A 12,563-nucleotide genomic window follows, 5' to 3' on the forward strand; every position below is an offset into this window, starting at 1 on the left:
ATTACATCTGCAGGCCCCCAAAACTGTGATAGTGAACAATCAAAGTGAGTCAAAAATTGCAACCCGGCTAATAAATATTCATTACTCAGGGCGATATGTGACTGACTACGATTTCTTATTTGTGAACTGACTTATTAGTATATAGGTTGGTCTGCAAAATCGATTTGCAATAAAAAGGTGCACATTTTGTTTCTGCTTTCGTGAACTGAATCTTAGTACATCTGGCCCCATATGCCTTACATTAAAGACACCAATAGATCACCATCTGAAAACCTTTACGGTGGAAAAATATATGTAGTTTCAGACCCTTATATTTGTGACAGATAGAAACTAAAGTGGGACCTGAGCTGTTTGGTTGTGATTCTGAAGACTTTTTACTGCTCAGCTTCTTACCTGAGTACAAGTTGCCCGGCAGGCCCATGCTTTGCAGGTAGTTGTGGCATCGCTCTTTATGTTCTTCCAAAGAACTGCGTTGCTTATAGCTCCTGCCACAGTATCCACACTTGTGAGGTTTGCCAACTGTAAAGTGAATATTTAGGAAAAATTACGCAACAGATTTTAAGTTGAAGTTTGATTTGAGAGCAGTAGAGCAGTGTTTAACCACATTACTGTGTTCCACCAAATACATTTTCTTCTGACATTAGAAATGCTTTATGCTTCTTGAGATTTGATTTTTCTCTATTTTTAATACCCATTTTTATGCTTTGTCACTGGAAATTCCCCACTTCTTAGAACCATTCAAACAATAACACCTATTTTGGAACTATCCTCTCGGCAGCTCTCCTTCCAATGCTTTCGGAAATATCTAAAGACAATTCAGTTTACATCTTCCTACCACCCATAGACTGGCTAGAAATACCCCACCCCCCACCTCCTTGGATGTCAGACAGTGCTTAATTTGAGCCTGTATTTGTCGATGCTCAGCACCAGCACTTAATTCTCAACATAGGCACTTATGACAGTTCATCAAATGATATGATTGCTTGTCTATTTTTGAGGTGAGCACATCAAAAGTGTGTTGAATAATTCAGTACACATTAAAAATTAATAATGCCACACGTCCAGTACATTTTTAAGCTTTGGGTGGCCTGGAATAGTCATGGACCAAAAAAAGTTTAATCATACTGTTATAATGAAGATAATCCCTTGCTGGCCGATAGTCTGGTAGCCAAGTCACGTTGATTCTAAGATGTAGGTTTATTGTATAATTTATATCTTAGTAGCAGGTTACAGGTTCAGAGTAAATGCCCCTCCAGGAGCAGCATCCTTGCAACTCAGTCCACTTTCTTCAACTGATATTCATACCCAACAGGCACTTATCAACATGCCTTTACATCACACTCACACTGGCTAAGCAGCAGGGAGCTGGGAACTATAGAGACGATGCATAGAAATAACCACAGGTTACAACACATTGTTTATACAAAGAGCCAATGTTTTGCTTTTTGGTTTTATGTCCATGGATGGCTTTAGCGCTGGTAGTGCCCTGTGTGAGAATGTTTGTTGACACCCCCCCCCCCCCATGAGCTCCTCTACCACGGATTCCTTCAACACCACCCTTTAACAGTGCCCCTTAAGTCTCCATAACCACTATCTTTCAGACAGATTTAATTAGTCATATAGTACCACTCATACAAGTGTAGGTTGTCAGAGAACTTTGCATCCCACACACATTACACAGAGACAATCAATCATACGTTTGTACATCAGTGTATAGGAAATGTTACATCAGACAGAGCACTACAAGGTGTAGGAGTGACATGTCATTCATACTGATACAGAGTACAGTTTAGTAGCACTTGGTCTGGAGAAGCACAAACTCAGAATTTCAAAAAGGAACACCATAGTTGTGGGTTCTCTTTAATTAATAGGAATCGAGTTCTACCCAAATTAACCTTGATTGCTTAGCAGCCACTAAGGCCAAAATCTTGTTGGTGGATTGACAGTGAAACAGCATTGTTTAAACAGAAGATTGTTCAGCAATTCTGGTTGGCTGCCTTTCAGCTAATAGGAACAGGTCTTTGGATTTAGTAGGCTTTTCTAATTCGCTACTTGATAGCCATTTATACTTTGGCACTGTACCAGATCCTGTTCAACCCATTAATCACATCATTTAATCTCACTTCATGGGACTCTCTAACAGCTGATCATAGTCCCCTACAGAACACCTTCTTCACCTCCATTATTTCTATTTGCACCCAGGGAATTGGATGCCTTTTGCTTGGTGATTTGCTACGGCCTAACAGTGGATTCCATTTATATATCTGCTTTACAAACTTTCAGGGCAATGATTGAGTGGGTAGTGAAACAGGGCAATGTGTTAATCTTTGGTAAATTTTGATGGCATTTTCATCACCTTTATTGGTTAGGACAGTGGGACATGGAATGAATAAAATTACTATGCACAAAATATGGCTCTACCTGCATTCTCAGTAGGCATTTGCCTTGGGACAAAGAGACACATAGCTGTCCTTTGCATTCATAAACTTTGTCTTGGTGAACCACTGGATGTGCCAGGTACTATGCTGACCAGGTCAGAGGAAGTCAGGGTGCACTGTTACCCTTTATTATGTATATATATATATATTCTGTTAGCAATAGAACTTCACTTTCCAGTGCTACCAATGTGGGGGCATATTACCAACGTTTAGCGATATTTATCGCTAACAATGCTTAGCAACGTATTGTTTAAAGCTAAGCATCGCCGGAAATTATCGCAGAGATAACTTGCTATTAGCAAAGTTTATCTCAGAAGTAATAAAAATCCTCGCGCTAACTGCCAATTGAGAGATTATCGCTGGAAAACCAACAATAATCTCTCGAAGTTTGGGGTTAGCTTGACGATAGGGGCTCACAAACTTAGCCATGACATCCACCTTCCATAGGATATCATGGCTAAGTCAGGGAAATACCAGGTGTAAAAAAAGAAGTGCTAACCGCGGTTAGCGCAGCTTTTTCTATCACTAACAGGGTTAGCGAAATCCTTGATAATAGGAGAAATGTCGCTTAACAACATTCTCCTATTATTTTTCTCTGGAACGCCCCTTTGCATCTCATTAGAGATGCAAGGGGAAGAGTAGAGAAAAAGGGTGCTAACATGCGAATTTGCGTGATAGCACCCTGTTGCTGATGTAAATGTAAATGTAAATGTATTGCGATTTATATAGCGCACGTATCACCCGAAGGCATCAAGGCGCTTGCCTTGGGCACCCGTCCTGGTATTCCCCTGTGAGATAACCCCAGCAGGGTATCCACAAGGTGAAAGCCAGGCATCCCGCCGCGAGGGGCAGTAGTGGAGATTAAGCAAGCTATTGCCCAGAGTCGCAGAGTTTGAACCTGTGAGTCGAGTAGGCACCGGAACGAGAATTATCGAGTCCGTGGAATTTTTGAGCCCAAGACCCGCCGAGGCGGGGAATTGAACCCAGGTCCAGGACCGATCTCAGCTTCCGGGTCTGCCACCTCTAACCCCTGAGCCTGATAGGGAGATAATTTTATCTCCGCTTTCTTGGCTTTTTGATAATATGCCACTTGGTTCCTTCACACAGCCCTGAATGATAAAGTGCTGTGGAATGAAAATGACACACAGAATGTCTCCTGCTAAAATACTGGGAAGAAGAAAAATGTAAGGTTTTATCAGCTTTGCTATCATGTTCTACATCATGTACACAAAATGGCGGTGCCAGGAACAATGAAAAGGTTGACACAACTACATTTACCGGTCATTATTGTAAGCCCTGAGGTGTTGGACAGAGGCTTGCGGCGCATCTTGAGCACTGCACCTACCAGAATGTGTTCGCAGGTGACCTGTGAGAGCATCTCTCCGTCGGCATGCATAGTTACACAAGTGGCACTTGAAAGGCTTTTCACCAGAGTGCAACTTGATGTGGCGTAGGAGGTTGCCTTTCTGGGTAAAGGAAGCACCACATTGATTGCACTGGAAAGGGCGTTCCCCTGCAGGGAGAGAGGGAAGGAGAGGAAACATGTGAGAACAGAGCACAACATATTACAAGAGAAAGAATTCAGCGAGAAGGTTGTTTCCCCACTGGTGCTTTGCGGCTTTCCACGGCTGCAGGTTTGATATAACACAAGGCTTTCAGACTAGACCTGCCAGCTCCTTAACGCTTCACCGACTGGGTCAATTTGATCTGAAAATCTAATTTTTTTTCCCTCCAAATCAGAATGGCACATCACGATGCAAATTCAAACTCATTTAAATAAAGTGACTGCAACATTTTGTGTTGAAGAGCCACTCTTCCTGATCAGCAGTTTTGGAATAAACCAATATCCAATTTTGCATGTTGTGGCATTTGGTGGGTTTTTTTTTTAATGTGGCTTTTTTCAAAGGGTCTTTAAAATATGCCACTGAAGCAGCAAATAAAAAGGAAACTCATTAAAAATGCATTTCAGGATCACAAGTTCATTTCAGCGTTACATTCTTATATTTAAATGAAAGGCACTTCATTATAAGTGTTATAATAACTTCTTTTCATTTACATTTTCCCATGTATTTTCCTTTTCAATTTCTTCTCCATTACCTGTCTGTCCTTAAGCGGACAAATCAGGAAAGAGACAGGAGACAGAGATGAGGGTGGGAGGAGGCGGGGTGGGATGGACACAGAGAGAGGGGAACGGGGAGAGCCACAAGAAAGAGGAGATGACTACAAACAGTGAAACAAGAGCAAAAGAAAGAACGCGATGGAGGCAAAAAAAATCACACACAATTCTGGAAAATCCAGCCTCTGTAGTCAAAGTCATGGAGCCTTTTAGTCACAGTACAAAATACTTCGAACTAGCATGAGCACAAAATATTTACGAATACGAAATGCAATCATTATTAATAAAAAAATAAACAACACAGATTTAACATCTAAAGTGTTCAATATGTATAATTCGTATGTGCATTAGGTGTTGCATTTGAGATATTGCTAGGCATGCAAGGAGGTTCTGACGCCTTTTTTCAGGTTCATTTGATGCATGTCATGGGCATTCGGTGTGAATTTACAGCTCATTAGCAGACATCAGTTTGTTGTTTATTTCTTTAGCCTGCAGTGATTTGTACACTCACCCATCCCCACTGCATGCTCTGCCGTTGGTTGTGATTGCATTAACGAGAACATTAACCCCTCACCCTAACAAAGCACTACATGCTGGTACATTTTTACCGGTGGTAAATACACCTTACCGTCAAATCTTTTTAAACACCGACTATTTATTTTACAAAATAAAGAAAAGCAGCCATTGTCAGTAAAGCTAATTGGGTGGAAAGTTAATGTATAAATTAACGCTCTCAAAGTTATATGTCCCTCCTTTGCATGTTTGTGTAACATGCTGTCATATTTTGTGTCATGTGTGTTACTTGACAGAAATCACGTGATTGAAGAAGAGCATCACACAGGCAAAGCAAAGAAACTGTACTGCAAACCAATGCACCTGTAATGTTAATGACAACAAGTATACGTCATCACGTTTTCATATTGATATTGTTTGCAGGTATTAATTGATGAGCGTCTCGCCGAGAAACAATTCTCCCCAAACTATAATCTGGACACATATTCATGACACTGGGAATTGTAACATGCAGCAAAAACAAGAACTGATATTGCTGAGCAGTTGGGCACTGCTTGACAGAATGAAGACACAGGACAGGTGAGATGTATTGATGATGTTTAGCATTCAGGAGGGTTTGATAAAGAAGTGTTGCATCACAATTCAGCCTTGAGATGAAGATGTTTGACCCTGAGCACTACCTTGCTGGCTCTTAGTTCTGTGGGAAGGACCTTAACTACTTTTATGATTTTCGCAGTACCTGCGTTTAGGTTTGCTTCAGACAGCTTTGGTGGTCTGGAAAAAGTTGTGGTACTTATTCCTAAAAATAATCATAGAGGGTGTGTCTGCTCCCACCTCAGTTAAAGCTCTTGGCTGTTTGATATATCAATGAGGTTTGGACAGACATCAATCTGAGTCAGGGCTGCGTGTTGGGCTCCACTCTTTTCAATCTCATTATTTCTGACTTTCCCTTCAATCTGGACACTAGCAATGCCCATTAGTCAAAACTGGGCAGGATGCCTTTAGCATGCATCCTCAAAGCTGATGATATAGTTCTGTTGAGAAGGACCAAAGTAGACTTTCGAATACCGCTAGTTTCCTTGGGGAAGTACACCTTCAAGTCACATCTTGAAATCAATCAAAGACTAAGGTCATTACATTCCCTAGAACCAAGTCAAAATCTGGTTCATGGTTCCGAAACAGATCAAAGCTTCTACAGGCTCTGGAATACATGTACCTTGGGGCCATTGTTGACTCTAGAGATGTTTTTTTCCACCCACAAAATGTCAACTAAATCCAAAGGCGTCCCCGTTGGTGTCTGCTTTCTTTATTATACAAAAGGAAATTTGGGGTCAGTTAATGCTCTCGCTGCTGCATGTTCGAAATGCTAAACTCCTGCCAACCATCTTGTTTGGATGTAATCCATTGTGTGGTGGGGTGGTCCAGACATGAGAGTCACACTCACCTCATGGTCTGCAGACAGCTCATTTGTCTGACCCATAATGCTTACTCCTCTCAGGCAAGACTTGAGTTTGGGCTAGTAAACCAACCATTGGCAATGCAAGAAGCTTTCTTAAAATGTTGCTTTAAATATAGTAAAATCAGTCACACTACCTTGGATTACATGCTCTGGAGAGAATGATCAAATCCTGTCTAGAAATCCCCTTTTAGAGTCTACCTTGAACACAGCTTGTGGTCCCTTTATCCTCACCATTTATGGGAGATGCCTGTTTCCTCTTTTGCTGTATTTTTAAAATCATCAATTCTAGTTTCCTTGAAGACAAGCAAAGGATTATAAGGAGGTCGTAAGCATGGATCATGCTAAAGAGGGATTGTGAGCCAGGCATGCTATCTTATCTGGCTAGTTGCTTTTTGAAAAACAACAAAAGAGTGTTCCTTGGTTTTTATATACAAAAGTAAGGGAGCACAAGAAACCAACAAAGCCCATTAGGTCCCTCACTCACCGACCTGGTCGGTGACATGCTTCATCATCGGGCCCCACTGGGTGTGACCGAATGTCACCCCAGTGTGCTACAACGCCAGATTTGCTGCGGAGCTGGTAATGTGAAGATGTGAGGGCTATGTGGTGAATTAAGTGAACAGAGTGAGGTGGTGAGTTAAAATTGCCTTGTATGTATCAAAAATTGATTTAATGTATGATCATCAAGGGCAAGGTTAAAAATGTGTTGGTAAGCAAGGCCAACTAAGTTGGATGGTCTGCTTCCAATAACATTAAGTGAAGAAGTGATTGGTCAACATGTTTCAGCCGATGTTGGTATAGTTAACCTGGCATTCGTCAGGACCTAGAGTGAGTAAACCCCGGCAGTATGGGCACGCTAAGGCCCACCCTACCAAAGGACTTGACATCGGCGAGACCCGGTTCTGAGGGCTGACCAGGTGTACATTCGGGTGCCTGGCGTCGTGGGCGATGTGCCAAATACGCCGTCACCCCCCTCCCGCGGTCTATGGGGTGAAAGTTCATCCCTTTTGAAGTGCACTCATTTTTTTGTCTCTGACTTAGAGACCAAGAGGGTGTGTGCGTCCCGCTTTTTTGTTTGGTGAGGCCCCCCCCTTTTTTGTTGCACTTCACAGACACCTTTTCACTTTCAAGTCCTTTGGTAGGGTGGGCCTTAGCGTGCCCATACCGCCGGGGTTTACTCACTCTAGGTCCTGACGAATGCCAGGTTAACTATACCAACATCGGCTGAAACATGTTGACCAATCACTTCTTCACTTAATGTTATTGGAAGCAGACCATCCAACTTAGTTGGCCTTGCTTACCAACACATTTTTAACCTTGATGATCATACATTAAATCAATTTTTGATACATACAAGGCAATTTTAACTCACCACCTCACTCTGTTCACTTAATTCACCACATAGCCCTCACATCTTCACATTACCAGCTCCGCAGCAAATCTGGCGTTGTAGCACACTGGGGTGACATTCGGTCACACCCAGTGGGGCCCGATGATGAAGCATGTCACCGACCAGGTCGGTGAGTGAGGGCTTTCTAAACAAACCTAATGGGCTTTGTTGGTTTCTTGTGCTCCCTTACTTTTGTATATAAAAACCAAGGAACTTTCTTTTGTTGTTTTTCCAGTTACAGTGGGGACTAAGAGTGTTCTCTACTCTCCCTACCTCTCTTTTTGTTGATTTGTAGTTGCTTTTTGAAACATAGCAAAATGAATTTCTTGAACCAACTCCTGGGAGGCTTACCCACTCTGAACCACCAACCTCGATGGCTGAATAAATCCTTCCGATAAATCATGCAGATGGTCCCATCAAATTATTATTATTATTATTAAAAATTTTTATAGAGCGCGTAGTCACCCTGAGGTATCCCAGCGCTAAAGATCCCTACATCTGTGGGTTCGGGCGCTGAAAAAAGGGGGGGGGGGAACAACAGGTTTCGGACGGAAGAAAGTTATGATTAAGGGAACAGGTGAGTTTTAAGCCGTTTCCTGAAACGTAGGTAGTTGGGTTCTTTCCTCAGGTCTCGGGGGAGAGCATTCCAGAGGCGTGCGGTGTGGAGCGAGAAGCGTCTTTCACCCGTGGGGGCTTTCTTGAATCTGGGCAGGATGATAAGGGACTCCTTGTCCGATCGAAGGGATCTTGGGGCTTTGTAAGGTTTTATGAATTTCCTAAGAATAGGGGGGCCTTGATTCTGCAGTAGCTTGTGCGCCAGGCATAAGGCTTTGAATATTACTCGTTCCCTCACTGGGAGCCAGTGAAGGAGCTTCAGAGCAGGTTTGGCTGAAGCTCTGGCAGGGGTGTTAGTGAGGATCCGGGCCGCCGCATTTTGGATTTTCTGGAGTTTGTTTAAGGTTGCTTCGGGTGCGCCCAGGTAGATAGCGTTGCTATAGTCGAGCCTGGAAAGTATGAGGCCTTGGATGAGAAGTCTTTGCGATGTGGGTGGGAGTAGGGGCAGGATCTTTCTCATCGATTTGAGTAGCCCGAAGCAAATACCGCAACTTTTTTGGCCTGCGTGGTGAATGAAAGGTCAGTTTCAATCCATACTCCCAGGCTTTTTACTTCCTGTTTGGGGTCAGGGGGGGGGGACCCAGACAGGGTGGCCAGATGTTCAAGGGGAAGGTGAGTCCTTTCTGACCCAGAAGGAGAATGTCTGTTTTTGAACCATTCAGCTTTAAGGCTGAGTTGTTCATCCACCCTTGTATCTGCGTCAAGCAGTTGAATAGGTCCGCAGGCTGTTGACTAGGGTGGGATAGGGAGTCAACTAGTTGTGTGTCATCCGCATAACTGACGATGCTCACTCCGAACGGGGTGACGACCTCCTCCAATGGAGACATGTAGATGTTAAACAATGTGGGGCTCAGGGCGGAGCCCTGAGGCACCCCACAATGGAGGGGTGTTTCGGAGGAGCAGGTGTTATTCTCCCAGATCTGGAAGGAGCGTTGGGCCAGAAAGCAGGAAAGCCAAGATAGAGCAGTGCCTTCCACTCCTACCTTCTTGAGCCGTTTGATCAGGAGTTGGTGGTTGACGGTGTCGAAGGCCGCGCTCAGGTCGAGGAGGATCACTGCCACTGATCCTCCTTCGTCTAAGAGTGCTCTGGCCTCCTCCACCACTGCCAGGAGGGCGATGTTGGTGCCCTGTCCTGGGCGAAAGCCTGTCTGCGAGTTTTTTAGCAGATTATTGGATTCAAGAAACTGGGAAAGTTTCTTGTTCACCAGTTTCTCGGCAATCTTGCTGGTCCCCGGGAGGAGGGATATTGGTCTGTAGTTGGCCAATTCCGCTGGATCCAAGGAGGGTTTTTTTAGAAGCGCTTTAACAACTGCCGCTTTCCAACTAGGGACGACGACTCCCTGTTGCAAAGACGCGTTAATCAGATGGGTGAGGGGGGGGATGATGATGGGAGCTACTTCCTTGAGGGTCCGTAGCGGTGCGGGGTACCTAGGAGATCCGCTTTTGATGGTTTTAAGCGTATTCTCGACTTCTTCGGTGGTTATTTGTCCCCAGGAGGTAGGCGAGGGGAGATCGGAGTGTCGGGGGGATCGTCAATTTCGCTCGGAATGGTAGAAGGGATGGAGTCTAGAATTTTTTGAATTTTTTCTTGGAAGAAGCTGGCTAGCTGATGGCATTTTTCCTGGTCTGCTTTTGGGTTTGGGGGTTTCTCGGGGCGGGGTCGGGGACCTTGAGAAGTTCTTTCAGGATGGTATAGGTTTCTTTGCTAGAGCAGGCGGCTTTTTCGATTCTTTCCTGAAAGAATAGACTTTTTGTCTTGCCAATTGAAGATTTGTATGCTGATAGGGAGGTGAAGTAGGCATCCTTATTAGCATTGGATTTCTCCTTCCTCCAGGAACGTTCAGCTCTTTTACAGTCCTGCCGTAGCGACTTGAGCTCTGGAGTATACCACGGGGCCGAGGGTATACGTTTGGTATGTCTGAGGGTGGCGGTTTTGGGGAGGAGTGTGGCCAAAGAGGATGTGATCCAGGAGCAAAACTGTTTATCGGCCGTAATAGCGTCAGAGGAAAGCGTTGGAGTAGAATTAGAGAGAATGGCGGACCATTCGGATGGTAGAAGTTTGTGCCAACGTCTGTCGGTGACTTTGATTTTCGCAGACAGGGTGGTAACAGTAGGGGACTCCCAGGAAATGGGGATTAAAAAGTGATTGGTCCATGGCAGTGGCAAAGGAGGACTGGTGGTGATATTGGCGACATTGGTGAGGACGGGATCTAAGAGGTGTCCCTTGTCGTGGGTGGGCTCGTTATTCACCAATCGAATGTTAAGTAACAGAAGGTCCACTAGTAGGTCAGAAGCAGACCGGTCAGTGGGATCTGTGAAGTGGAGGTTAAGGTCGCCAACGATAAGAAAGTTGGAAACGGAGGCGGCTAGTTGGGAAGCCGTTTCGGTGACTGCGTTGAGGAATTTCCCAAGAGTACCCGGAGGGCGGTAGATAAGTAGTCCCGAAAGGGAGTGCGTCGGGGAGGTTTGGAGGGAGAAGTGGCAGCTTTCAGAATCTTCAATGTTGGCGTCATTGGTTCTGCAGGTGAGATGTTCTCGGTAGATTATAGCCAACCCGCCTCCTCTTCCTCTGGGTCTATGAAGGGTTTGGATGAGGTAGCCTGGGGGAAGGGCAGTGACAACGTCCGCATCAGTACTGTCAGAAAGCCAGGTTTCTGTAAGAAACAATGCGTCTAAGCCTTGATCTTGGATCAACTCATTGATTTCGAGTGCCTGCTTGGGGAGGGAGCGACAGTTGAGAAGACCCAGCTGTAATCTGGGATTGGCTGGGGTCTGAGTGGTTGGGTAGCAGCGCGTGCAGCTTGTGAAGGGTTTACCTGCGTCGTGAATGTATCGACAACCTTGGTTTTTTTTCAGGTCGGAGATCCAGGAGCGTGTCTGCTGGGTACATCAGACGACTGGGGGGTGGATCTGGCAGAGTCCCTGGGCCTGGGTCCGTCCGGGCCTGGACGGGCCCAGACGGGCTTGCCTTAGGCGCGCATTCGGCGCGCTGACAGCGCGCCCGCTGCGCCTGTCCGCTGCGCGTACGTGAGATGCACATGTTTAAGAAGGCGAAGGGGGCGTGGCCTCGAGCGAGTGGGCGTGGCCACAGGACCGGCTCACTCGCTGCTGGCGGCGAATCTGGGCGTTCCCGCTGCAGCGATTAGCTCTGCTGCGTGGGGAAAAGAGAAGCGATCAGCCCAACAAAGGATCGATCAGGTGAAGGAAGGGGGGGCAGTGACACAGTATACACCACACAAAGTTTTTAAAATAAACAAAGTTACAAGTTTTCTAAAAAGCGCTCCCGGCTGTGCCTCAGGAGTAGTGATCTGACCAGAGCTCGTGATCAGCTCTGTTTAAGAAGGCGAAGGGGGCGTGGCCTCGAGCAAGTGGGCGTGGCCACAGGACCGTCTCACTCGCTGCTGGCGGCGAATCTGGGCGTTCCCGCTGCAGCGATTAGCTCTGCTGCGTGGGGAAAAGAGAAGCGATCAGCCCAACAAAGGATCGATCAGGTGAAGGAAGGGGGGGCAGTGACACAGTATACACCACACAAAGTTTTTAAAATCAACAAAGTTACAAGTTTTCTAAAAAGCGCTCCCGGCTGTGCCTCAGGAGTAGTGATCTGACCAGTGCTCGTGATCAGCTCTGTTTAAGAAGGCGAAGGGGGCGTGGCCTCGAATGAGTGGGCGTGGCACAAGAGATAATAATTAATAAAATATGTATCTGCCTTGCATTACTCTCTGAATGAAGATCCCTGCTGCATGCCCATTTTATTCAACTGGAGGTACCCTGGTGCAGGCAAGCAGTCACTGAGTGCTATAATGGGCTAACATTCGCATTACATTCATGGCCTAAGCACTGAAAAGGCTGACAAATTCTACACAGGCACCTTAGCACTTTTTTCTTTAATTTCAAGAGTTGATAATATTGAAAGGCACAAAACCAAATCTTTTATTGGCACTGGGCGCTTTGCCATCTCCCAGGACTATGGCATCTTCTTTGCATTAGGCAATATCTACCGCATTGTTCACTTGTATTTTTTTAAAAATTATA

At 45.2% G+C, this 12,563-nt stretch overlaps 1 protein-coding gene across 12 annotated transcripts in view; it reads right to left on the reverse strand.

The window, feature by feature from the left end:
- IKZF1 (IKAROS family zinc finger 1) overlaps positions 1 to 12,563 on the reverse strand; it is a 296,300-nt gene that overhangs the window by 41,694 nt on the left and 242,043 nt on the right. For all 12 annotated transcript variants that reach the window (XM_086964981.1, XM_086964977.1, XM_086964980.1 and 9 more), the window contains 2 exons: positions 3,784 to 3,951; positions 394 to 519 (listed from right to left, as the gene is read on the reverse strand). In XM_086964981.1, the coding sequence (XP_086821107.1) occupies positions 394 to 519; positions 3,784 to 3,951 (294 nt within the window). The remainder of the gene's footprint in view (positions 1 to 393; positions 520 to 3,783; positions 3,952 to 12,563) is intronic.

Source organism: Lissotriton vulgaris, chromosome 4_1 (genome assembly GCF_964263255.1).
Source record: "Lissotriton vulgaris chromosome 4_1, aLisVul1.2, whole genome shotgun sequence".
NCBI classification, from domain to species: Eukaryota; Metazoa; Chordata; class Amphibia; order Caudata; family Salamandridae; genus Lissotriton; species Lissotriton vulgaris.